At 34.9% G+C, this 26,902-nt stretch overlaps 2 protein-coding genes and 1 long non-coding RNA gene across 4 annotated transcripts in view; 1 reads left to right on the forward strand and 2 right to left on the reverse strand.

Annotated features, from left to right (window-relative positions):
* The window catches only part of LOC113636761, a 20,923-nt gene extending 15,412 nt beyond the window's left edge, over nt 1–5,511 (reverse strand). Inside the window, exons 1-2 of the long non-coding RNA XR_003439160.2 lie at nt 5,430–5,511; nt 106–161 (exon numbers count right to left, since the gene is read on the reverse strand). This is a non-coding gene — a long non-coding RNA (uncharacterized LOC113636761). The remainder of the gene's footprint in view (nt 1–105; nt 162–5,429) is intronic.
* slc12a4 (solute carrier family 12 member 4) overlaps nt 1–17,297 on the forward strand; it is a 21,922-nt gene extending 4,625 nt beyond the window's left edge. Inside the window, exons 1-24 of one of the 2 annotated variants that reach the window (XM_027137058.2) lie at nt 3,798–3,986; nt 5,212–5,309; nt 5,478–5,609; nt 5,943–6,089; nt 7,035–7,089; nt 7,294–7,424; nt 7,653–7,894; nt 8,204–8,418; nt 8,575–8,739; nt 9,125–9,223; nt 9,303–9,360; nt 9,462–9,636; nt 10,066–10,184; nt 10,997–11,095; nt 11,263–11,382; nt 11,472–11,576; nt 11,820–11,988; nt 12,087–12,282; nt 13,340–13,509; nt 13,800–13,931; nt 14,093–14,200; nt 14,775–14,962; nt 15,175–15,308; nt 15,715–17,297. In XM_027137058.2, the coding sequence (XP_026992859.1) occupies nt 3,923–3,986; nt 5,212–5,309; nt 5,478–5,609; nt 5,943–6,089; nt 7,035–7,089; nt 7,294–7,424; nt 7,653–7,894; nt 8,204–8,418; nt 8,575–8,739; nt 9,125–9,223; nt 9,303–9,360; nt 9,462–9,636; nt 10,066–10,184; nt 10,997–11,095; nt 11,263–11,382; nt 11,472–11,576; nt 11,820–11,988; nt 12,087–12,282; nt 13,340–13,509; nt 13,800–13,931; nt 14,093–14,200; nt 14,775–14,962; nt 15,175–15,308; nt 15,715–15,806 (3,213 nt within the window). In that variant the 5' untranslated portion in view covers nt 3,798–3,922 and the 3' untranslated portion in view covers nt 15,807–17,297. Of the gene's footprint in view, nt 1–3,797; nt 3,987–5,211; nt 5,310–5,477; nt 5,610–5,942; nt 6,090–7,034; nt 7,090–7,293; nt 7,425–7,652; nt 7,895–8,203; nt 8,419–8,574; nt 8,740–9,124; nt 9,224–9,302; nt 9,361–9,461; nt 9,637–10,065; nt 10,185–10,996; nt 11,096–11,262; nt 11,383–11,471; nt 11,577–11,819; nt 11,989–12,086; nt 12,283–13,339; nt 13,510–13,799; nt 13,932–14,092; nt 14,201–14,774; nt 14,963–15,174; nt 15,309–15,714 lie in introns of those variants that run through there. The other variant, XM_027137057.2, reaches the window with a different exon arrangement.
* On the reverse strand, nt 16,206–26,101 carry dpep2 (dipeptidase 2). Its single transcript, XM_027137059.2, has 11 exons — nt 25,973–26,101; nt 24,830–24,989; nt 24,226–24,352; nt 22,326–22,455; nt 21,709–21,850; nt 21,248–21,317; nt 20,567–20,743; nt 20,232–20,316; nt 19,902–19,977; nt 19,616–19,751; nt 16,206–19,005 (listed from the first exon to the last, which is right to left on the reverse strand). The coding sequence occupies exons 2-11, from the start codon at nt 24,967–24,969 to the stop codon at nt 18,808–18,810; spliced, it is 1,281 nt and encodes a 426-aa protein (XP_026992860.1). The 5' UTR covers nt 24,970–24,989; nt 25,973–26,101; the 3' UTR covers nt 16,206–18,807.
* Nucleotides 26,102–26,902: the final 801 nt, after the last annotated feature.

Consider the following 26,902-nt stretch of genomic DNA (forward strand, 5'->3'; position numbering starts at 1 on the left):
TTGTAAACATTTTAGACCAGAATTTTGTTTTGTAATAATATAAGGCTTTGGTTAGCCAGTTTTCCCTGTTGGCACTACTCTACATGTTTATCTTATTTTACTCACCATTGTGGCAAGAGGACGTCTGCTCTCAGATTCTGAATGATGAATCACTGTTCCACCTGTCACAGGAGCAGACAGGATTAAAAATGCATTAGTCAGGTGACAGTTTAGAGGTATAGTTAGAAAATGCAGACAGCTGGTTTTGCCAGGTGTGTTCGACATTATAAACAGGAAAAAAGTAATGGGTAGCTTATACATAAAAACCTCCACACCACTACAGAAAAATACTTTAGACATAAACACACATATATACACAAGAACACAGTATTCATTATCATGATTACTACGTCAAGCAATGCAGCATGCAGCCAAAGCACAGAGCTTTGGTGACAAACCTCACTGGATAATCAGCCTAAGCAGCACGACTTCCAGTCATAATATAATCTTTAAAAATCCATTAAATGAGAACGTTTTGAAAAATAGGATTTCACACAAAATCCCATAATGCGATTGAACAGTGTTTTTTTTTTTTTTCGTTAATCGGATTTATTGTTCTCTAAAACATACATGCAAAAGATTTAACACCTGGGTAGTAAGATATATGGACATAAGAGAACACATGCATTGGTGATGTGAGTATGCTAGCTGAAATCAATGCACAGCAGCTATCTGTGAAGCATTTAAGGAATCTATTCAAGAAATCTCTTGAAAAATCTTGAATGAGTTAGCCAGATCCTAGACCTGAATCCAACTAAAACATTTTTGGGTGATCTTCAAACAGGCTGTGCACAGGAGATGCCCGAATTATTTGGTAGACCTAAGTTGTTTTTTTTAACAAGAAAAAGTCAAAATGTCAAGATGTGCCATGCTGATAGACTTACACCCCAAAATCTCTGAGATTATCTTTATAAATAAAATAAAAAAGGTGAAACAAAGATTAGGGATGTGCACTTATACAATATGGTTAGTATGTTTTTTTCTAATGAGATTTCACATTAAGGGTAGAAAACTTCTGACATGATTTATCTTGTTCGCAGGGGCGTGTAGACTTTTTATAACACTTTCCCGCAAGTACAAATACTGCATGTCACAAGTATTATAAGATCTAGACCACTGTTAACCTACACACACAACTAGTGCAATAGATCAGTTTATGGCCTGTTCACCATGTGGTGAGAGCAAAATCTCAACTTTGTTCCTGTTCTTTGATCTCCAAAGCTTTGTGGAATTTTTCATGTAGTGTTGTTAATGTGTTCAAACTTGTCAGTGCAGTGTGTTCCTTTCTCTCCTGCAGCTGCACAACAGGGGATCTGGTGTGTGCTTTTAAAACATTTCTGAGGTTTTAATCTTTATAATGAGAATTCCAGTACAATACAACAGCACTGTTTAACTTGTTCAGTTTGTGGCAAGGTCAGGCAAGTCAGATTAGAATGACCAGTGATGCTAGTGCCATGTTGAAAAAGAAATTATATTAAACTGTATTGCTTTTTTTTTCTAGATTTCTGGAATGTTCTGTAATTTTCTTTAAAATACACTTTGTTTACTGTTTATAGTTTTAACCCAGTTAACTATAGAAGTAATTTATGAATTCTTAAATATCTAAACAGGTCAGAGAGTGTTGATGAATTTTCTATAGCAGCAGTACAGAGAGTAATTCTGTGCCTAACTCAAATCACAGGTTTATATTGAAGCTATCATCCCAAGCTAATATTATTTCAATGGTAACAGCCAACTTGTATGTGCCAGTGAATGCCCATCTCTGAAATAAGATAAATGATGATATGTATGATGACTATATCTATATAATTAATATATTTATCATATTAAGAAAAGGTTTACTTACCATTTTTGGAAAAGGTTTCTAGTTTTAGCCAGCGATTTATAAAAGTAAGAACTGAAGCTTTAAATTTTATTCTGTTTAAGGACATTAGAGCTTCTCAACTCATCGCTACATTTCTGTCATATTAACTTTAAAACAAAGTGAGAGATTTGCTGTTTATCATTTACATTATAGCAGCTATAAAAGTTGTTAAAATTTGTTTTGGGGAACCTTCTTATTAATGAATATCTAAGAAAAAAGTGTGAAAAAAGAGTGTCTTTATTTAATAAGAAGAATTTAAATAAGTCTAGTAAAATGATAATGCCAATTTTGAGACATCAGGTTTTATTCTTTACTAATAAACATTTCAATGGAAATACTAAAACAACTATATGATCAGAAATGTGAATAGTGAATAATATTCTGTTTATTCCCTTTTGTTATAATTGTGGATTTTAAACTTTTCAGTAAACATATACCATATGGTCAAAAGTTTGTGGACACCTAACCATAACACTCACTTGCCCACTCACATTATTGGTATTATAATAACCTTCACTATTCTTGGAAGGCTTCCAGATTTTTGAGAATGATTGTGGGGATTTATGTTCATTCAGGCACAAGAGCATTAGTGAGGCACTGAGTCAGGCACCGATGCTGGGCGAGGAGGCCTGGGGTGCAGCTGACATTCCAAATCATGCCAAAGGTGCTCAAATAGAGGGGCTGAGGTCAGGGTTCTGTGCAGGACAATCAAATTCTTCCACTACAGTTTTGACAAACAATGTTTTCATGGAACTTGTGTTGTACATTGTCATGCTGGAGCAAGTTTGAGGAATTGTAGGGATGCAGCACACAATTGTGTGTTTCCAGGTTGGCACCAGTTTGAGGAAGAAATCCAAACTATTTTTAAAACTGTAAAACATTTTTAAGATAGATAGATAGATAGATAGATAGATAGATAGATAGATAGATAGATAGATAGATAGATAGATAGATAGATAGATAGATAGATAGATAGATAGATAGATAGATAGATAGATCACATGTTTAAATACAAATGTAACTTTTAATTACTGTATTTAAATATTATAATGTTATGTAGTAAAAGGTTTTATTTGACTCAGTCTTTATAAACCTCATAATATCACTTATGAATCCAGAATATCAATCTATGTTCTTTAACTATGATCTAAATATAACGTGATCATAAGTTTATTTCTCTGTGACACTAGGTGGTAGCATTAGACTAGTTTTTATTATTATTATTATTTATCTTCTATCTCATCCACGTCATTAACTGCTTAATGGGTGTCTCATGTTCATCTTCCATTTTCCATGGTTGAATTGTGGCTTATAAATCATAATATAATGGAGGCTTCCTCCGGTTCTGTCTTCCTTTTCCTCTGACCTTCCCCAAATAAAACTGTAAAGTCTGTCTTATGGAGAACTGAGCAGAAAAAAAAATTTACAATATAAATAAAGAACTTAAGTTCGATAGATAGATAGATAGATAGATAGATAGATAGATAGATAGATAGATAGATAGATAGATAGATAGATAGATAGATAGATAGATAGATAGATTTCAGAAATTGAAAAGTGTGTGTGTGTGTGTGTGTGTGTGTGTGTGTGTGTGTGTGTGTGCGTGCGTGCGTGCGTGCGTGCGTGCGTGCATATGTGTGTTTTCAGTCTTTATGCTGCTGCTGTTTTTTCAGAAATATATGCTTTATTGGTGTGTGTGTGTGTGTGTGTGTGTGTGTGTGTGTGTGTGTGTGTGTGTGTGTGTGTGTGTGTGTGTGTGTGTGTGTGTGTGTGTGTGTGTGCGTGCGTGCGAGTGTGTGTGTGTGTGTGTGTGTGCGTGCGTGCGTGCGTGCGTGCGTGCGTGCGTGCGTGCGTGCGTGCGTGTGTGTGTGTGTGTGTGTGTGCGTGTGTGTGCGTGTGTGTGTATCTCACCAGTTTGCTGCTTTAGTATTAACTCTCCTCTCTCAATGTGAGGTCACAGTGGTCTGGATCGAGGGTGACTATGGCCAGACTTTATACCATTTCTCAGATCAAAGAGACATGCTGACCCACAGCAATGCTAATACTAACCCTAACACTAACGACACACTAACACAAACCAAAGGTAAGTGTTATTCAGCCTACAGAATGCAGAATGAAAGAGAGACGTAAGTGATAGCATAAAATTAAGTGCTGAAAATGCTGAAGGTTAAATTTAGGGACATAATAAAGTCAGTTCTGCTTCAGCTGTTATGAAGGTGAAGGAGTTAGTGGTAGGCTGGAACTTTTATATGAAATTTATTTGGCTTGTGAGTTTGAGTGTTTCTCATACTGTGGTTCTGTCTGTGGTTCTTTTTTCCCTTTTATCTTGCATGATAACTTTTTTATTATTATCATTCTCAAAATATGTATTCTGCTATAGTGATATGTATACTGTGTTTTTGGAGTATAACTGAGTAGATAACACCTACTTTTACAAATAATGGAGAAAGTGATTAAAAAGGATGAATGTCTAACTGGGAGTTTTATGCATTTGCTAACGAGAAGTGATGCCTAATTTACATAAAAATCCCTTAGCTAAGATTATTTACTGTATTATTAAACCATCGGTAATGTTAACAAAGTAAGATGCCATATGTATTAATTAATGTTCGTTTAAATGTTAATGAAACAAGACTGCACTGATGGTTTATTTAATTTCAATAAAAGTAAAACAAATTTAATTATCTCATGTTCCTTGCAAGTGTATCTTTCTGAATGCTGATTCCATCTGTAAATGTTATAAATTGCTATAAAGACTCAATCCTGAATTTATTTTATTGGACTTTTTCTATTTATTTTATTGAACTATTTACTCACTGATTGGTTAATACATGTTGATTATTTGAATCATTAATATATATATATATATATATATATATATATATATATATATAATTTACTTTGTTTATTTTGTTTATTTACTAATATGTTTATTAAAGCTGAAGACATTTTATTCACATTAACTTATATTTTAAATAATGTCAGAAAATATTTTTATTTCACCATTTTTAGTGTATAAAATAGATCAACTTGAATGTCTTTGGATTATAAACATGACCATCTGATTGTTATGCAATTGTTCTTTGAATAAATTGACATGAAATCTGAGAGGGGGGGGATCTCCACATTTAACTTCATTTCAGTGATTGTATCTTGTAAAAAAAGTAAAAATAAGTAAATAAATAAATAAATAAACAACATAAAAAAAATATATAATATATATTTTCTTTCTTTCTTTCTTTCTTTCTTTCTTTCTTTCTTTCTTTCTTTCTTTCTTTCTTTCTTTCTTTCTTTCTTTCTTTCGTAAGGTCATGGCAACCACAAAGAAGATGTTCCCTTCCTCAGTAATACAGATTCAGCAGCAAAGAGGAATGACTTCTATGACAGGAACTTGGCATTATTTGAGGTGATTGTTTTCTTTTGCACCTGATTACAAACAAGTCCATAAGAATAACTTAAGTATAAAATAAGAATAAAGTAAGAATAAAATAAGTATTAAAGTTAAGTAAAAGTAGTTAAGAAGTACCTGTTAATTTTTTCACGGACATTTCCTGTGGTGGATTTCTATCTACAGGAGGAACTTGACATCCGGCCCAAGGTCTCTTCCCTTCTCAGTCGCCTCGTGAACTATACGAACATTACTCAAGGGGCAAAGGAGCATGAAGAGGCAGAAAGTGCTGATGCTTCAAAGAGGAAAATGCCAAAGGTTCAAAACACAACAATAGTGATTAAATATTTGTAAAAACAAAATAAAAGCTGATGTTGATTTTAACAGTCATGTGATATCTGATTCACAAATACAAAAATGTTACATAATGCCTATTTTTAATGAATTAGTCCCTATAGTGATTCTATTTGAAATATTATCTGCTTACTAGAGTCAAAGTTACACAGTTTGTTTTGTTTTGTTTATAGATCTTTAGTGATTGAGAATGAAACTGAATTCTTTTTTATAATATCAGTGTCTCATAAAAAAACTGTAAAAAAGTATAATACACTCGTGTTGTCTGTTTTTTTTTTTTTTTTGTCATTGCTACAGTCTCCAAACATGGGAACACTCATGGGAGTTTACCTGCCGTGTCTGCAGAATATATTTGGCGTTATCCTTTTCCTCCGTCTCACCTGGATTGTCGGTACAGCCGGAGTCGTGCAGTCTTTCCTCATCGTCTTTATGTGCTGCTCTTGTGTGAGTTGTTGCACATCACACACATAGATATACACAGATCTTAACAGCCTAAATACATATGACAAATAACGAAAAAACAGGCAGGTACTTGTGTGCACCTATATTTTCTTCTACAAGCATGTCTTGATTTTATTCCTGTTAAACTACAAGAATTTTCTAACAGTTACATTGTGTGACAAATTCTTAATGAATGTCTTACTATTTAAACATATATGGTGTGAAGAACAAACAAACAAAACAAAACAAAAAAAGACCAGAAAAATGTAACAAAAACTGTCCTGGGTTGAGGATCGTGACAAAAAACTCTCTGTCTACCAAATCCTCTGACTCCAATTCCCATCATGCACTGCAGCCTACAAACATCAGCCCCCAAGCACCAGACTCCATTTCCCAGAATACACCCACTCTGCCACATTCACAGTCACACACACACACACACACAGTGTCACAGTTTAAACTAGATTTTCATCCATCAAAACTTTGTAGAGTATATGCTCAGCTTATCTTGTGTTCCGACACTGGCACTGTTTACGTGTTTGTTATCTAACATATCTGTGTTTTGGATTCTGAGTTTGCCTAGTGTTTTGGCTAACAAGACTCCATAAAACTACCCTATCTGATTTTACATCTGTCTCGGTCCCCATCGTGTCACCAACTGGAGACTCCTTCTCCTTCTAATGAAATATCACTTTTAAAATACCTCATCGTTTTTTGTTACATTAAAGCACATTTTGTAAAAATGTGTTTGTTATTAGTCAATGATTATGTACAGCAACTGCCATTGGTGATCGATATTATTAAAAAGCACTGCATATAATTATATAATGGTTGTAGGTGCTAGTTTTTAAAGAATTGGTGTTTATGGCCCATAAGCTATTCACACTATCAAAAAGTCACAACGTCTGGAAACTCCAATGATTAACTACTTACATACTCCTTTTACAGACGATGCTCACAGCAATATCAATGAGTGCCATAGCTACCAATGGTGTTGTTCCAGGTAATGCTTAACCTGACCTACTTTATCTGAAAATTGCCTTTTTCATTGGATGAAAATATCTTCTATTTTTGTTCAAATATTATGCACGTAAATGATTTTCTTTTAATTTTGGATTGAAAATTCTACAGTTTGTTTATTTCTGTAAGTGTATCGAATTGTTCGATTATTATGTCTTTGTACAAGTGTTTGTGGTCTGTTTTCCAGCTGGTGGAGCATACTTTATGATCTCACGTTCGCTGGGGCCTGAGTTTGGGGGAGCAGTGGGGCTTTGTTTCTACTTGGGAACAACCTTCGCTGCTGCCATGTACATCTTGGGTGCCATAGAAATATTTCTTGTAAGATTAAACTTTCATTAATTGTTTTTACAGGAGGAATAATTCCAAGGTCCAGTCCAGGGTTTATGCCTCATTATTACATTGCTATTATAGAATAATTTATAGTAATCATTGATTAGCTAAATATTGAAATAATAAATTTGGACTTTGCAATTATGAAGTAATCTACCTAGCAAGAGTGCTATATTAATGTGTAATATAATAACCATTCTGTTCTGAAATCCACAGAAATATCTGGTGCCACAAGCAGCCATATTTCATGTCACTGATGCCCATGCAGATAACAGTGTCATGCTGAACAACATGCGAGTTTATGGCACCATCTGCCTTAGTCTCATGGCTGTCGTGGTGTTTGTAGGAGTAAAATACGTAAACAAGTTTGCTTCACTTTTCCTTACCTGTGTCATCATTTCCATTGTTTCCATCTATGCTGGGGCAGTGAAATCCATCTTCCAGCCACCGGAGTTCCCGTAAGTCAAAGAAAAATACTGTATAAAAACAGGATAGATTTAACTTGGTATATTTATGACCTCATTCATGGCAAGCTACAATAAAATTGTTGAAAGGAAACTGTGGTGAACTGGATTCAATGCGGTTTCTTACTTAAGATGTACAAATTGGCAATGCATTAGTGAGATAAACATTTGTGAATCATCAAATACAGTGGACACTTAATGCTATGCTTCCTGTTTTTTTTCTTATCTGTAAACTCTGATGAACTTGCATTCATGATCTTTAAGCTCAAAACCGTGTCATAAAAAATGTTTGCTTTTGTTCAGGATTTGTATGCTTGGGAACAGGACACTAGCACGTGACCTTTTCAATGAATGTGCAAAGACGGTACTTGAAGGGAATGAGACAGTACCCAGTAAGCTGTGGAGGAATTTCTGTAGTTCAGAGAATGGCAGCAGTTTTCACTGCGATGAGTATTTTGCCCAGAATAATGTGACTGAAATCCAGGGAATTCCTGGACTAGCCAGTGGAATTATCAGAGGTAAGAAAGTCTACTATGAAAATATATAGATATCTGTCCAAGTATTTAAAATTCAAGCCATTCAAGCCTTTATTTGTTTTTGTTTTGCAAATGGTCTAAAAATATGTCTCAATGAAGGCAATGTTTCATAGTGAGTGTGTGCTTGATGTTCCTCAGAGAACATGTGGGGAGATTACATGGATAAAGGTCAGATTCTGGAGAAGCCTGGTCTGCCCTCTGAAGATATCCATGGTTCTATGGAGTCTTTCAGATATTATGTGTCTGCAGATATTGCTACATGTTTCACCCTCCTTGTGGGAATATTTTTTCCCTCAGCCACAGGTAATGCTCTTATTCCGATATTCAAATTTAAACATTTCACTAAATGGAACCTAGAGTCATCTAGCTTAGATATTTCTTATATTAACTTTTACATATAAATCATTCAAATATTATTTATCTATATTTTAATATATGATATTATTTATAATTTGGCTATATTTATTAAGTTTGCATACACATTTTCTATTGTTCTTTGTGGTATTAATTACTTTTATCTTCTTTTCAGTTTTTAATTGGTATGAGAAAAGTAAAATATTACTCTTTTGAAGTATTCTGGTGTACATTTTATTTTAATTTTTAATTTTTGTCTTCTTCTATAAATAAATGACAAGTCCACCAACTCTTATTAAGTCATGCTTTCTCTTTCTCACATCTACTCTTTCAGGCATTATGGCTGGATCGAACAGATCAGGAGATTTGAGGGATGCTCAGAAGTCTATTCCTGTAGGGACAATATTAGCCATCAGCACCACCTCACTTGTCTGTATCCTCCCTGCTGTTAATTGCTCTATTTATTATTCATACACAAACCGTGGAATCGGTTCCTGAATTATTATTGTCAGATTTCAGTTCAGTTGTCTTGTTCGGGGCCTGTATTGAAGGAGTGGTTCTCAGAGATAAGTAAGTACTCATTTGAAGATGAATTGAGATTTTTTATCTAGCATTTTTAAGTTCACTTGCATTTGAAAATCTTAACAAGCAAATGTAATGTGTGTGTACAGATTTGGAGATGCAGTTAGTAAAAACCTGGTAGTTGGTACACTCTCCTGGCCCTCGCCATGGGTCATTGTGATTGGATCATTTTTCTCCACGGTTGGTGCCGGATTGCAATCTCTAACCGGAGCGCCCCGTCTCCTGCAAGCCATTGCTAAAGATAACATCATCCCTTTCCTCAGAGTATGATCTCAGCCTTTGCCTAGATCTGCAATGTCTGCTGTGTTCTGTTCACTACATAACAAACCAAATCTTTTTAATTTGTTAACTGTTCGATCTTTAACAGACTTTTGCAACTACATACTATTCTTATTACTGTAGTTTTACTGTAGTTACTGGATAATTCTTAGTAGTAGATTTTGTATGATGTCATTTTAAAATGAAGAAAACTATAGGTTAGGACTTTTGGATGTTCTGTAAATATTTATGACAGTCTGCTGTTCTGGAAAGTAATAAACAAAGATAGATACATTTGCATATCACTATGTAAATTGTTCTACTTTGTATAATAAGGTGTGTGTGTGTGTGTGTGTGTGTGTGTGTGTGTGTGTGTGTGTGTGTGTGTGTGTGTGTGTGTGTGTGTGTGTGTTTGTGTGTGTGTGTTATATTTAGGTGTTTGGACACGGTAAAGCCAATGGGGAGCCTACTTGGGCCCTGCTGCTCACTGCACTCATAGCAGAGCTGGGCATTTTAATCGCATCTTTGGATATGGTGGCTCCTATTCTCTCTATGTAAGAATATAACACATGATGTATAGAATCATACACACACATGAATGCACACTGTACAATGACACTGTAACTGATATCCTAATTAGATCGGTGTGTGAACGCACAGTGGTTTGCTCATCGGAATCCTAATGGTTTTGCCCATTTTTCTTGGAAAAATTTCTAAAGCTTTATTAGTTTGGATAAAGCCTTGTGGCGAACAGCAATTTTCAAGCATAGCCATTCATTTTGATTGGGTCATTGTAATTCAAGCTGTTGGTTTTGAGCCACTGTATTGTTGACTTGGCAGAAGGCTTAGTTCTCAATGTTGAGTAGTTTGGGGTTTCTACCAAATATAGCAGTTTTTGCCAAAACTAGGGAACCTTTTTCCATTTTTACTGATTCTCCTAAATTGATGCAACCATCACCACTGTGTTTCACTCTGGCAATTGCTTTCTCAGGGTCATGAGCAGATTTTGTTTTGGTCATGATCCAAACATCCTAGCGCCATTATTTCTGAGCCTCCAAAAGGGATTTTTTATGGCTTTAAAAAAGTGTCCTGGCTTTGTTTATCTAGTGATCAGGATTTCTCTGGTGTACCCTCTGACATTTTAAGGGGGATAGGAGGAGGGCATTGTATGATGCTACTTGGTGATTTTCAAGTCAATAATCATATAGAAGAAACGCCAGCATTCTATCTATAATAGCATACAGTTGCCACTCAATAGCTTTAACCCATGCTATTTTAGATGCTAGGCTAATTAAAACTTACAGAGTCAGTTAATGGTTTTTCTGATTTCTTTCTGCTAATCTCACAACTCTTGCCCTTCTTACAGGTTTTTCTTGATGTGTTACCTATTTGTAAATTTGGCTTGTGCTGTACAAACTCTCTTGAGAACCCCAAATTGGAGGCCACGTTTCAAATATTATCACTGGTAAGTGTGCATACAGTTTGGAATTGTTTACAAAAGTGACATTTTTCAAATTTTTAAAATAGCCTCACTATGTTTGGTAAAATTAAATTATTTCTTTCTTTATTAAACATTGTTGACCTTTAAATAGAAAAGGCATACATCCATTGCCCTATCTGTCTATTTCTCAGGGCGCTGTCATTCCTAGGGATGAGTATGTGTCTGGCTTTAATGTTCATATCGTCCTGGTATTATGCCATCGTAGCCATGTGCATTGCTGGCATGATCTACAAATACATTGAATACCAAGGGTGAGCGATAGTTCATATACTTTTAACTTAATTCACCGGGATGGCTGGAATAGCACCAAGGTATATGTTTTTTATTTGATTTGCTACAGAGCTGAAAAGGAATGGGGAGATGGGATCCGAGGTCTGTCACTTAGTGCTGCTCGATACGCTCTGCTTCGTTTGGAAGCCGGACCACCTCACACCAAAAACTGGAGGTTTGCTCTGTTAACATTTCAAACACGGAAAATTTGTGTGATCAGGATATCGTAATCTGTTTTGTTGTTTAGTTTTTAATTTCATTATTGTTATATTTGAATTTGCAAGCATAACACATTGTGGTTACCTACCATGTGTGTAAACTAAAGATCGTCATATCTTCTTTGTTTTTAAAAAAACATATTTCTTGTTAAAATACAAGGTACACTGAATTAACATGGCTGTTCTCAACATGTTTTTAGACCACAGTTGCTTGTGCTGCTGAAGTTGGATGAAGATTTGCATGTCAAATATCCCAGAATGCTAACCTTTGCTTCACAACTAAAAGCGGGAAAAGGCCTGACGATAGTGGGATCAGTAATCCAGGGAAACTTCCTGGACAGCTATGGAGAAGCTCAGGCCTCAGAACAGGTAATGATAAAAGTCTATTTTATTTCTAAATGAAAAAATGGAAAGATGAACTTGACCTGGTTCTTTGTGTTCTTTGTGCAAAACTGTCTGTGTTTCAGACCATAAAAAACATGATGGAAATAGAGAAAGTAAAGGGGTTCTGCCAGGTGGTGATTGCCTCAAAAGTGCGCGAAGGAATTGCCCATCTTATTCAGTCATGTGGGTTGGGTGGGATGAAGCACAACACAGTAGTTATGGGATGGCCGTATGGATGGAGACAAAGCGAGGATCCTCGAGCATGGAAAACATTTATTAGTAAGTGTCTTTCTGTGTCTTTATTCATTGTTTTCCTTTAGTAGGCTTGAATTTAATCTCTTTTTACCAGAGGTCAAAAAAAAAGGAATTGTTTTGGAGATGGCCATTTCAGCATTGAATGTCTTTGTCATGTCACTCCACAGTAGTGGTTAATGGCTCATATGAAAGTAGACACTAAAGCATTTAAGAATTTGTAGTTTTTCGTAAATAGCCTACTGTTGCAATATATTCGTAGAAACATTCCCTAAAATGTTTATTTTACCTTCAAAGTACATGGAGATATCAAACCCATCTCTGCTCTCAGAGATGCTCCAAGTGCTTGGATTTAATTAGAATTTGAAGGTTCTATCTGCAATTTCTAAAATTCTGTGTAAGGTAATCCAACGGAGGTAAAAGCACACATACCACTCAGGGGTTCAAGCCCCAGCACTGCCAAGCTGCCACTGTTGGGCCCTTGAGCAAGGCCTTTAACTGTCCCTCTTCCAGGGGCACTGTATTGCAGCTTCTATGCCCTCATTCATTCATAAAAGACCAACAGATTCCTGACCCTTTATATTCGACTTGCGGCCAGAAATAATTCATTTGTTTTTACTGGTTGAAAATATCTCATAAGTTGATTTGCCTTCCACCAAAGGGATATAATGGTAGTGTACTGGTAATAAGGGTTAAAGTAGAATAGTCATATTCTTATTCTTACGAAGACATTGAGTTCATTCAGAAAACTAAATAACTCTTACTATAGCCCTTTATGACAACTGACATAAAGTAGAACAGGAGATTTCAATAGACATTTCATAGAGATTTCATAGGGACTCACTTTTTGTACTTCTAAATTCTAAATTGGCAGTTTATATATATTTTTTATATATATTTTTATATATTTATGTAATATAGATACAGTAGTTAGCATATTTAATGACAATGCTACATAAAATTACGTAACATTTGTGCTGATGATGTAATGTAGATTTGATATCTTTGATAACTGCTTTAAGACAGCTGAACACTATTCCTCAAGTAAATATATTATTGATGAATTTATCTTTTTATTTTTTAGACACGGTTCGGTGTACCACAGCTGCCCACCTGGCACTGATGGTGCCAAAGAATGTGTCATTCTACCCCAGCAACTATGAGCGCTTCACTGACGGACACATCGATGTGTGGTGGATAGTTCATGACGGAGGAATGCTAATGCTGCTACCCTTCCTTCTCAAACAGCACAAGGTTCAGATTTGGTATTTTAATATAAGACAAAAACATTGTACACAAGCTTTGTGTGTAATTCAAAATAATGATGAGATGTGGATGATATTCATTTGCTATTCACAAGCATGTTGTGTAGCTGCCATACAGTATGTTTACCCCCATTCTCGTTGTTAATCAGCATTCAGAGCTTCCAACGTTTTGTACATGTGGAGTTAATTTTCAGCACTATGGCTCATTATTTATGTTAATTAAAACTAAATGTTCTCTTAAATTACTTCCAACGCTAAATACATCTCTATGTTGTTTAGGTATGGCGTAAGTGTAAGATGCGTATTTTCACTGTGGCCCAGATGGATGATAACAGTATTCAAATGAAAAAGGATCTGGCAACCTTCCTATACCAGCTCAGATTAGAGGCAGAAGTGGAGGTGGTAGAAATGGTAAATAAAACACCTTCAGGAAAATATTTAATTATCTAGACCTGTTTATGTCTAAAGTTTAAATTGTGTTAGCTGTATGCTATGTTCACTTGTCCTAATTACATGAAAGCATGCAAGTTCATGGAAGTATTCTTACATCAAGAGATTTTGTTTATTTGTAGCATGATAGTGACATCTCTGCATACACCTATGAGAGGACACTAATGATGGAGCAGAGGTCGCAGATGCTGAGGCAGATGAGACTGTCCACTGCTGAGAGGAACAGAGAGGTGTGTAATCATATAAATGCACTGCCATCGTATTTATATGTATTATGTAGCATTTGATTAAAATAATGCGTAAAACCAAACGGAAAATTTTAGGAAGCTGAATAAAGCTGAACCTAAAGACATGAACCTAAAAACATGTTCCGAAGTGTTTTATTTTGTTTACACCACAGCAATGTGACAACGATTAGATTTTTATGAAATAAATATATACTTCTTTTTTTATTGTTTTACAAGCTTCTGTTATCACAGTCCCTCACCAGTTACTCTTTTTTCCATTCTCTTCATATCAATAAAAATAAAATACACTTTATTATGTTATAGAGAACCAAAAGACCTGAAGGCATTGGAGATTTCTTCCTTAAATGTTAAATAAATACAGAAATTTATAAAGGATTACACATATATTTTTTGATCCTTCAACAGCATTGTGGAGCAATCACATTAACTCTCACAAATGTCTGTATCTTTACATAAACATTTACAGGTGTCTTACTTTAACATACAGTAACACTAATGAATAAAAACTAAAGTAGTGGTTTGGTGTCCTGACTGATGTCTTGATTGTTCCTAACAGGCCCAGTTAGTGAAGGACAGACACTCATTGGTGCGAATGGGCAGTTTGTACTCTGATGAAGAAGAGGAAACTCTAGATATAGTGCCTGAGAAGATCCAAATGACGTGGACCAAAGATAAGTTGGACACAGAGAGACGAAACCGCAACAACGCTCCAGAGAACTTCAGAGAACTCATTAGTCTAAAACCGTGAGTAATGAAGCAAAAGTGCTTTAGTATGTTTTCAATTTTCTTTAAATCTCTACAGTTAAAAAACAGTAACTTGAGATAGCATCAGAAATTTTAGCCTTTTAATGTTTTTCCGTTATGCTCACAGAGACTATCATGCTAAAATATAAGTCAAGCATTTCTCTTGCTTTGTTTATTGATTTTTTTTGATGATTTGTTTATCTGTGAGACAGAGATCAGTCTAATGTGAGACGGATGCACACAGCAGTTAAGCTAAATGAAGTCATTGTGAACAAGTCCCATGATGCCAGACTGGTGTTGCTCAACATGCCTGGGCCTCCTCGCAATCCTGATGGTGACGAGAACTGTATCCTTATAACTTCAAAATACTGACTCAACAGTACTGACTAAATGCTCTAACTATGAGGAAATTAATTTAATTTAAGGTGTAATGAATATCCTGGTTTGAAAAATACCAAGTCATAGCAACTCTGATGATGTGAAATGCATTCTTATCAATGGTATCTCACAGTGGTGACCAAAATATTCCATTTCCTTGTTCTTCCCTATTCCTTTCGCTATCCCCTGTCTTCTGATTTCTAAAGAGAAATGAATACAAAGTAGACAAAGCAAGGATGATGCTCATACCTGAATTAACCTTGTCCATAGATTTCATAGCATTTTATACCATTTAAGGTGTGTGAATTTACAAGTGCAAAATTATGAGACACTGATGACCAAATCCTGTTTTTCCCTAACTTGAATGTGTTTAGATATGGAGTTCCTGGAGGTGTTGACAGAAGGTCTTGAGAGAGTGCTGCTTGTGAGGGGTGGAGGCCGTGAGGTCATCACCATCTACTCATAATTAACTGTATTGCTAGATTTGCCACAAAAAGGCTAAATGGGAGATAAAACAAATGTTTTCTGAACATTAAATTAGACATAAAACATCGATATTGGGTGAGATACATTTATGCCACTCAGAATTTAATTTGTAATTTATTCAAAATAAATGCACACATCTGGTAGTCATTCGCTGGCTGCAGCCTCACAAGTGTACACAGAGAGAGAGAGAGACAAACACACAGACAGACTGTCATCATAATGATGTGGGTTAAAGGTTGCTTTTTGGGACACAGTGTGAGGTGAGTTTATGTACTGTACATTAGTCCTGAGTTACATTACACTTTAATCATTTAACTGACTAATAACACATCAAAACCTTCTCCGTCTTTTCATTTCTCAACATCTGGGGATGTGGTAGCTTAGTGGTTATGGGGTTAGACTACTGCTCAGAAGGTTGTGAGTTCGAAACCCATGTCCATCAAGATGCCACTACAAGGCTTTTAAGACCATTATGTCATAAATGTAATTGTAACATAACATCTGGTTTAATCAGAATCAAATAACTGACAACTTCGATTTGAGAAGCAAAGCTTTTACCACAAATCTATTAAATCTCACACAGAGCTGCTATGCTCATAGCACCTACTTCTTAAAAAAAAAAAAAAAAAAAAACACAAACCCTCAGAAAATATTTTGATTTCCAGTGAAACCTCTAAATGAGATATTTGAATTCAAATAATTGAAATTGAACTGCAATACACACACACACCACACATTGCATTAAGCAATAGGAGACACTCCTGGTAAAGACCCATATCTGCACTAAAGTGTGTTTCGGATGATAAGAAACTAAATTTGTTTACTTCAAAGCCAGCTCATCTGCTACTCATTAGAAACAGAAATACCATCTTAAAGCATTTCTGGGTAAATACTGTGGGCAGGAATACACCGTAAACAGGATGTGTTATTAGTCTGCACAGAGAAACAAACCACATTCACATGAATATGGGTTTTGAGAAATGGTATATATCATGTTAAAATGTTATATAAATCTAATTCAGAGCAGCTGTAGACACATCTGTATTGTACATGTGCTTCTGTAAGATTTTTTCCAATGAGATTTAGTCCAAACAAATACTATCTGGAGGATTATGATAAGTTGATGTTTTTAATTTATTTCCTTATTTATTTGCTTTTACTCCCCATTGGTTTGAGAGCACCAGGTTGTAGATAATGGTCAAAGAAAGAGCATTTATTCATGATTTTGGGTGAAAGTATGAAATGATTTTATAACTTATGAATTTTTATACTAGACTTTTGAACAAATCAATGAAATTTAAAATTTGTAAATTAGCTGATGTTTTTTCATACAGTTCTTCTTTCATGCTTCTACGCAACTCTCAATGACAGCTGTCACTGATACACTTTTTTTTACGGCCACAATATCTGTACAGATAAATATATGTAAAAGTGAAAATGAAAGACATTAAAAAAGTAAGAAACAAATCAACTCTGTTTGCAGGTTGATGCTTGATTTGCTTGTGTTTAAAACTCAGTGATAAAAAGCCAAACACTCACAAACCAGAGACTTGTGATTCACCATCCCACAAGTGTATATACAGTATGACTATTATGCACAAGTCTTGCTTTTATTAATGTATTTCTCTTAAATCATAATTTATATCCATCTTATTTATGCTCTTTTTGAAGGAGCAGCCATTTTGGCACTGGAAACTTAACTTGCTGCTAGCAAAGATACACAAAGAATAAAACATGATTGAAAGGGTGATGTTGAACATAAAGCATAATCACTGGGACCACCCTGAAGTGAACTGTTTCCCTACTGCTGCATGTCCTGAAGTATTTTATTTGTTTTATACAACAGAAATGTATCAACGATTACAATTTTATAATTGTTATATATAATGAATTTCATTATATATCCCACCCAAATGGAGCTTGGAACATTATAGAGAAATTAAGAACTGTCTTCCCCATCAGACGTTTAAAGACTTTAAATTGAAATACAAAACAGTATGAAAAAAGAGAATATATAGTATAAATAATAAAAAGTAACAACAGAAAATAAACTACTTTAGTATGAAATAAATGCTAATATTTTGCATTGAAATGTCATAAAACTTATTAAGTTGCTTCTTTTGGAGTATTCTCAAATCTAGTAGCTCTCAGTAGGAACACAACAATTTTCTGGATAATTATCTGGATACCATGTACAATCTGATAGCTATACTGATGCTATTATACAAATTAGGTAAATACATTTGCACACCAGTTAGCAGTGTAGTTCCTTGTTTTACTTCATGATCGCATCCGGGTGCTTTAGTATTCATGAAGCTCATCGACCATCTACTAAGAGGAGTTTAGCTGTCAAATGTGGCTTGGTGAGCTTACAGAGATATAAGATAAAAAGTCACACCACCTCCTGAAGTAGTTTAAGACCATAGTTCACTATCAACTAGTATCAGGGTTGTTACTGGTTTCATGGTTGTAACCTAGAAAGAAGTTGAACTGAACTTCAATGCCCTAAAACAAATATATGTAAATAGTGTTAACCTTCTACTACAGTTTTAAACCAGGACATGCTAGGATGTTACAGTATTTTATATCTGTATGAGTGGAAAGTTCAGAACATAAAGAACATGAAGGAACTTGAGTGCAAAGTGAGACAAACTAATCAAGAATTCGGAACAGGTGCAAACATTATGTAACAGACAAGTATTGAGACAGGGTATAGACACAACCAAAATACATGCACACAGGTAAACAGGCAATGCAATCAAAAAGCACAAACGAAAATAGTGCCACACTCATCGTATGGGAAAGCCACCATACGCTGTAAAGGGGAAGTTGATACAACCAGGTTATGAACAAGGTTTTCAATTTATAAATGCTTCAGTATATTGCTTCACTGTAACAGTACTCAAACTAGCTATGACCTTTTGAGACTGTTGAGACTGTTTACTGAATTACTTTTTCAACATCAGCTTGGATATACTAGTTTATGTAGCAAAAAGTGAAAAAAAGAAAACAGTCCAAAAAAGAGCACCTGAGCCTAAAAGATAACTCACTCGCATACCGGATGACTTGACCTTTCGAGCGGTATCCGGATGTGCCAGCACCAAACGACATTTGTTTTGGGCCTCTGCAGAGGGGATTACTATTTCACTGGGAAGAGTGTTACGCAGTTCATCACGTATCTGTACAGCAGCATAACAAGACAAAAAATTGGCAGCCTTTAGACACGGAAGACTTTTGCAAACACATGCTACAAACATGGATATTGACACAGTCTGGGATTACAATGTCACATGGTACTGTGGAAAAAGATAGCATAATGATAGAGTTCAGAGTGATGTGTAGGAAGTGCATGATTATAAGCTTGAAGGCATGAGCAGAATAGCTCTCATAGTTGAATGATGTCTATACTACAACAACTGCTTTGAATGTTTTGTCACCAAAACAAGCTTCCGCTTTTCATGCATCTGTTATGTGGCACATTTGCCATATAAGTTCTTACCGTACATACAATAATGTATAACAACAAGTAAATTAATAAAAAGCAATGTCTTTCCTTACAGCCACAATTACTGTTAGAGCTGCTGCTTTGTTGGTGACTATTGGATGTGGATTTTCCAGAAATGAATCAGGTCTTCTGCATATTTTGTAATGAACTTACTGTATTTATACACTGCACCCATTTCCTCCTGCAGTCCCATATTTCATAAATATTTGGTGATTTCGATGGGTTACAGAGTTTGTGGTTCATGTGGTATAGGTTATTAGGTTTAAATGAAGGCCATCTCTCACCTTCTCCACTTTCTTAAACACTCGGAGGAAGTTAAACCTCAGTACGCCTGCCAGTTCCACCTCGCTCCATTTCCTACGCAATAGTTCTCCAATCAGAGCAGGGTATTTGGACACATCCTCCAGACCCTGAGGAAAGCTACAAGTCCAGACATAAACACTCAGAAGTCCAGATTGTTTACAGGATCATGAGATTATGTCCAGATGATTGCCATTTATGCCAGTCTGGAACAGAGCGTGTGCTGGAATTTGAGCAAGTTAGAAATGTGAAACAGGAAAACGCGCTTACCCACTGGCTCCATCATAGTCACCACCAATTCCAATGTGCTCTGCTCCTATCACACTCTTAAGATAGTCAAAATGGTCTGCAGGGCACAGGATAAAGATCAAAATGAAGGTTTAGAGTGATATGAAACAAATGATGAAATACATAGTCTATATAATGCATTTTATTCTAGACAATATAATTTAAAACTTTGAATCTTTGCTCTTAGTATTTGGACGGAATGTCAAAACAATATGAGATATAATGCCTAACAAGGCACAAAATGATTAAACAGACTTTGGACCCTAGTTGGCATATATTTGAAATATTCTTTAGTAAAAGTACTGAACACACCAGCTACAAGTGAGACAGTTGCTTGAGCACCACAGGCTATAAATCCATTGTAGAAGTTTACCATGATGAGCCCTCCATTTTCTTTCTAGTAAAGAAGTGAAGAAGATTAAATAAATATGGTATGTTGGTAGTAATAATAATGATGATAAGAATAACCACAATAACACTCCTATTAATACAAATACAAAATAAAGCTTTATAGCACACAAAGTTTCCAGAAACACAGGATGTTTTGTGGAAAAGTTCATTAGATATGCAAGCACAAAACTATATTAGGCCCTAAATCTAATATACTCTCTGTGCTGGTACATTAGCACAAAGAAATTTTGAGTCACCAGCATGAGAAGCAGATCATCAGGGACGTTGCGCGTGTTGTTACAGATGGTGTAGGCGGAGGAGTGGCTGAAGATGACAGGAGCTTTGGAAAGTTTCAGCACGGCTCGTGCTGTAGTCCAGGAAGTATGAGACAGATCAACCATCATTCCCAGCCTGTTCATCTCATGCACTACTGCCTGGAATGAAGAGTGGGATGCATACACACAGTAACAGATAATAATTATTAGAAAAATTAGGCCTCACTGTCCAAAACTTCGTCTTTCTTATCTTACAGGCATGGCGAGCCTGACATGACAAACAATGGACACTTTAAAACAAGACAACTGAATATTTGACACACACTTATTTCATGTTTTTACTGGAGGTGTTCTACTACAAACCAGCCTGTGAGACATTGATTGATAAACACTCTTACATTCACACACTCTGGGAATAGTGCAACACAATTTTCTTTTAATAATGATGAAGAACAAGCAGACAATATATCTAAAATATACAGAACAATTTTTGTTTGAATACGTATATATATATATATATATATATATATATATATATATATATATATATATATATATATATATATATATATATATATCTGTGTGTGTGTGGGTGTGTGTGGGTGTGTGTGTGTCTGTGTGTGTGCGTGTGTGTATTATTTTCAAATGTTTTTTTTTAATTACCTTGCCAAAATCTGTCAAGGAATTGTTGTCTCTCTTGTAGTAAGTGTGATATAGGGAAACACTTTCTGCCCTAAGTAATAAAATTAGTGAGAAAAACAGCAAGATAAGCAAGAGAGCTCAATTACCTTGTTATAGATGCACACACAAGAGCACAACTAAAATCCAAACAAATCTTGATGGTGCATCTTTCTCAAAACAGCAGTGACACTGATATGTTCGTGTGTGTTATGATGATAGAATCAGACACAGCAGTATTGCTACGATATTTATTTATTGGTATCTAGGTGAGGACTTTATGGCACATTTATAAACACTGAATACACTTATTTATAAACACTGAGTTCCGCTGTGTCTGATGCACACTAGAACAAACATAGAACTATGTCTATGGTTCACCATGATTATTACTACTGCTACTATTAATAATAATAATATGAATGAGTTTGTGTCCATGTGCTTACCAAGGTGTGTTACAGGTGTGTGTGAGGGTCACAGATCTCACTCCAAGTTGGTAAAACATGCGTAAAGCTGCCAGACTGCTATCAATTGCATGGCCTCCTTCCACACTGATCAAACAAGCTATCTTCTTTGTAGCGTTCATTTCTTCAACCCCCAACACACACATACAGTACATACACAAACAGACACAAAAGCAATTTATGAGTGCAATCTTTCTGGCAATCTTTATTCAAAGTGTATGTGCAGAAGTGGAAATGTGTGGTGTTGTGGAAAATTGACCTCCTGAATAAACATCGTGTTTCAGAAATTGCTTTTTCCCACATATTACAATTTCCATTTATGGGTCTGCCATGGTGTCTGTCTTTAGGGTATATGGAGAATAATAAAAAGGAGTGCAGGCAAAAACAACCAAAGATGTAATGCGAATTTCCAGCATCTAAAATATAAACAGTATTTTTAACTATTTAATAATAAATTATGCATCTTATCCTCCTGGTTATTTAAGATATTACGTAATATATAATTAAACAAAATACAGTAGATTTAAAACTAATTATGTCAGGAAAAAAGGCAATATATATATTTTTTTTTCTCGTCTTTCCGACAAGAGAGTTCGTACCTGCAGCGGTGGTAGCCAGCTCCAGCTCTGGGTATTCAGTGCACATACGTCGTATCACATCGATCTGCTCCAATGCCAGTCTAACAGCATCCATGTCCTGAGCTGTACATAACACATATGCTGCAAACATCTGACAGAGAGAAAGTTTGTCACAGTTCATTAAATATTGTATTGAATCAGTAGAATATTAAACCATAATATAATACTGAATTAATACATAGTAATGAATGAGTGTGGAGTACTGAATCATTAATGTATTGAATCAGCACCAGTGAGTGAATCAGTAGGATATTGATACTCTTAGTCGATTACTGATTCGATGTTATATATTGAGTCAATACTGTACTTCACTTCAACTGGAGCAGAATTAAAAGGTTTGTATGGATTCAATACTCTAATGATTCAGTAATCAGTAGAGTATTGACTCAAAATAAACAATTTAATAAGTTAATAAATTGAATCAGTACCATGTACTAAAGCATTTAGTGAGAAAAAAATTTAGATGTTAAGTTATCTGATTTGTCATCTATTTTTTATCACCTTACCTACTATATCACTATAATTTCTTTCATGTTTGCATATTATTTGCAAATTTTTCACATTTATTCACAAAGCATTGAGCTAAGTTATGAAACATAAGGATATGAGCACTCTCAGGTTATGTTGTGTGTTGTATATTTTTAGGTTGTGTACACAAAGATCTAAATCTTCTCTAATAAGCAAACACATGGAAGCATTTGTTTATGCAAATTGTATGATACTGTAACATACTGTAGCGTACAAAGGGAAGTTCTATAAAATGTTGGTCCTCAGTGCTTTAAAGCCAGCACTCTACATGTGTGCTGTAGGTACAGTACATACATATACAGTACTTTACATACTGGAGCTCTGAATTACTGACTCTTGGATGTAGAGACGTTTTTCTAAAACTGTTATAAAGTACATGCAAGATTTGAATATAGCTCTAAAAGAACACCTAGGTATGTAAACATACACACATATTTTTATACAGTTTTATATAGCATCAGCGGTAATATGTATTTATTTAGTACATATTAATCAATAATATTCATAAAAATCTTTTTAGAACAAAACAAAGATTTATTAAAGTTTAACGTCTCAAGAACGTGTCATGGAATTGTCAAAGGGTACTGAACTGCACTACCCATCAGCATCAGCATGTCACACACACCTCAATAATTACTAATGATCTGTGTCTTGTCATATCTTTTTAACAATATTTAAGTTAGAGCTTTAGAATTGCTCACTTTCAAGCTGTGTGTGCACCAGCCTTTACTCTTTTGTTTATTTGGCTTTATCTTATATTCCCACTATAATATATGGTCTTGCATCTGCCTCCTAGTTTTGTTTTTTACATAAAAGTTTTACTGTTCTGGTTTCATTATGAGCAGATGATGAATCAACCATGTCACAACAGGAATAATCATTCTGTGGTCTTAGTAACCATTGCCTTTGGCCATTAAAGCAATCATCACTTGAAACCAGAAGTTTGGAAATAAATTCAGCTGAATTTTTATTTAGACAGTGCTTTTAGCAATCGACACAAAGAACTAAAAGTAGCTTTATTGAAATCTGAATGTAGATTTAAATCCCCAATGAACAAGACAGAGATCTGAATGGAAAGGATAAAACCATGTGAAAAGACATAGAAACCTGGAGAAGAACCAGGCTCAAAAGAGAACCAATAATTATTCTGAAATCATGACTTTCACTGTAACTCTATTCAGAATCAAACACACTGAAATATTTGTCTGATGCTGTGAGACACCAAAACTACCTGCTAGACCACCATCATAACCATATTTAACTCTCAGTCTCAATACAAATGGAAAATAAATGACATTTCTTTCCCCAAGAAACAGTGTAAGACAGACAGTACCTGTCCTCCAACATGAGCAGCTCTGAGTCTGGTTATATCCGTAGCTGTTTTTGAGCTGTTGTACAAATTAAACTTGCTGAGTTTGTTGTTCTGAAGCATGCGGATTTGCAAAGGGAGGTCATTGTGTCTGTAGGCAGAAAAGAATGCAATTGTGAATGTAATTGTGAGGAATTATACACACTTAAGTTTAAGTTTAAGACTCTTGCACCACCTTAATATACACATAATGTATCTCCTTAGAGATAAACAAAATGGATTTTTAGAGATTTCCTAGGGTCTCACAGGCTCAATTTCTTTCTAAATATATATAAAAAAAAGTGTTTTTCTTTGATAAATATCCAGTAGAGCAAAATGGAAACTAAAACAAAGCGACATTTCAACTGTAAAAAAAAGTTCAAGTAAAAGAGTCAAGTAAAATGCTGAAAACTTTCAAAATGTTGAAATTTTGGGAAATTTTTAATTCTTATATTTTTTTCCCATCTTATGTTTAGAAGATTTCCTATTAAAATAATCAATTTATCAACAGTTTTTATTGCTTCACTCTGAATAATGTTTCCTGTGAATAACCTAAAATAAGAAAAAGCATCAGGTACTGTATCATTACCCATCTATCAGTCGATATTTAGACATCAGCTCCAATGTTTTTTTGGTCAGAATGTAATCCGACTGCACTCCATACACAAGAAAGAGGAAAACACAGCACAGGCTCAGCTCACAAACAACCGGTGCTTTTAGGGATAACATGGCCTGGTTCTCATTAACAGCTATAAAAACAGAACAAAATTGGGCACATGATAACAATCTGTAGTTTCCAAACAAAAGTTTTTTTTTACAGATTCATTAGTTTTTTTATTTGTATAGCACATTGTAAGACAAAGCATCTGCAAGTAAAAATTTAAATACAGTATATAAACTATCAATTTTAATTCAAATTGGTCCTTAATGAGCAAGCCAGAAGCAATGACATACATGGTGAAATAAATAAAAAATATCTATACTGTAAAACTATTTAATATTTAAATGTTGTTAAAAATATATAGTCTACTTGTTACATTTAAAAATATATGAATATCTGAAAATTACTATAAAAAATTAAAAATGGTCAACTCCATAATTATTGCCACCTTTTAATATAATGGGAAACAATGAATGAACAAACCAAGAATGTCAAACCAAAATGAAGCCCATTGCAGGAATCATCTTGAAGAACTACTGTAAATGAAACAATTTATCCGTAAAGCTAGTTTGTGTTGTTCCACTAGGGGCAAAATTAAGCATTACTGTATCACAGATGCATGAACTTAGCTACTGAAAATGTATGCTAATGGTACAGTATTGCTTATTTTCATGATCACTCATTTTCGTGGTGTCAATATCAAATTTTATGGGTTTATCAAATTACTAGTGAAGTCCATCTTAATTTCTATTGAATTATGTTTTATAGTCATAAATAGAGAAACCTTCATTTATATCACTCTGTTTCATAATGCAATAGAGAGATTGTTTAATATAATAAGTTTAAAATCTACACATATGGCAACGTGATACGGTTCATGTATGAGATCTATTCAACATATTCTAAGATCAGACAAGTCTGGGCGAAATCATGTAATGAAACAAAACCGGATAAACTGAAACAGGATGATTATTTGCAAATCCTAAAATATGATCCTAGATTTTCTTAATAGTTACTAATAAAATACATTTCGGACCATAATACCACTAGAGTAGTTTTTAACGCACTCACCGTTTTAGAGAAGTCTGTTAGCTCTGCTGTGTTCCTACTGTATGTTTTCACCCCAGAAATGTGCGCGTTTGTGTTTCTATTTTCCACTAAAGCCGTAATCCACAGTTGATAAAGCGCCCTCTGGTGGACGCAGCTGAATATACACACATTCTGGATGGTTATATCGATTCATCTTAATGACTCGAATCATTTCATTCCGTTTCGATTCTTTTAAATTTCTCTTTCAACATCTTTATTTAAAACACAGTGGTACAGTTTCAATGATGTGGAAACAAGTACAGAACATTGGTTTAAACTTTTTACAGGCCAGGGGGTCTAAAGTCAAATAAAGGACATTCATTAGGTTTAATTTTTTCCATAGGATGTAGAATTAGGTTACATTCAATCAGGGTAGGGAGCCAGTCTATTTAGAATTGTGGATATGAAATTTACCTAAAATGATCAGCACCTGAATAATGTAGGAGACATTCAGCATCATTCCATTGTCCTCTTTTCCATTATATAATTCTACCAGCTATAACAGTACATCAAGCACCATGCAATTAATCTGGTTTTCATATTTATCAAAAAAAAAAAAAAACACACACACACAAAACCAGAAATCAATATATAATCAAAATCTTTCCAGTATTTTGTTGTCAGGTAAATAGATAAAACATAATTATTTAATCTTATTACTAATGCAATATTTATGTTGTATACAACAAACTTTATTCCACTGTATATCAGCCATTATGGAAGACTAGAAAAATTTTGCTGAAGAAAATGTTACATATTGAGGACGTGATGGTTCAGTGGTTAAGGCTTCGGGTTACTGAACTGAAGGTCGAAGCCCAAATGCGGCTTAGGCATCAACGTTGGGTCCTTGAGCAAGGGGCGCTGCACTATGGCTGAACCCAGGCTCATAATAACCCGGGATATATGAAAACT

The sequence above is a fragment of the Tachysurus fulvidraco genome, chromosome 1 (assembly GCF_022655615.1).
Source record: "Tachysurus fulvidraco isolate hzauxx_2018 chromosome 1, HZAU_PFXX_2.0, whole genome shotgun sequence".
NCBI classification, from domain to species: Eukaryota; Metazoa; Chordata; class Actinopteri; order Siluriformes; family Bagridae; genus Tachysurus; species Tachysurus fulvidraco.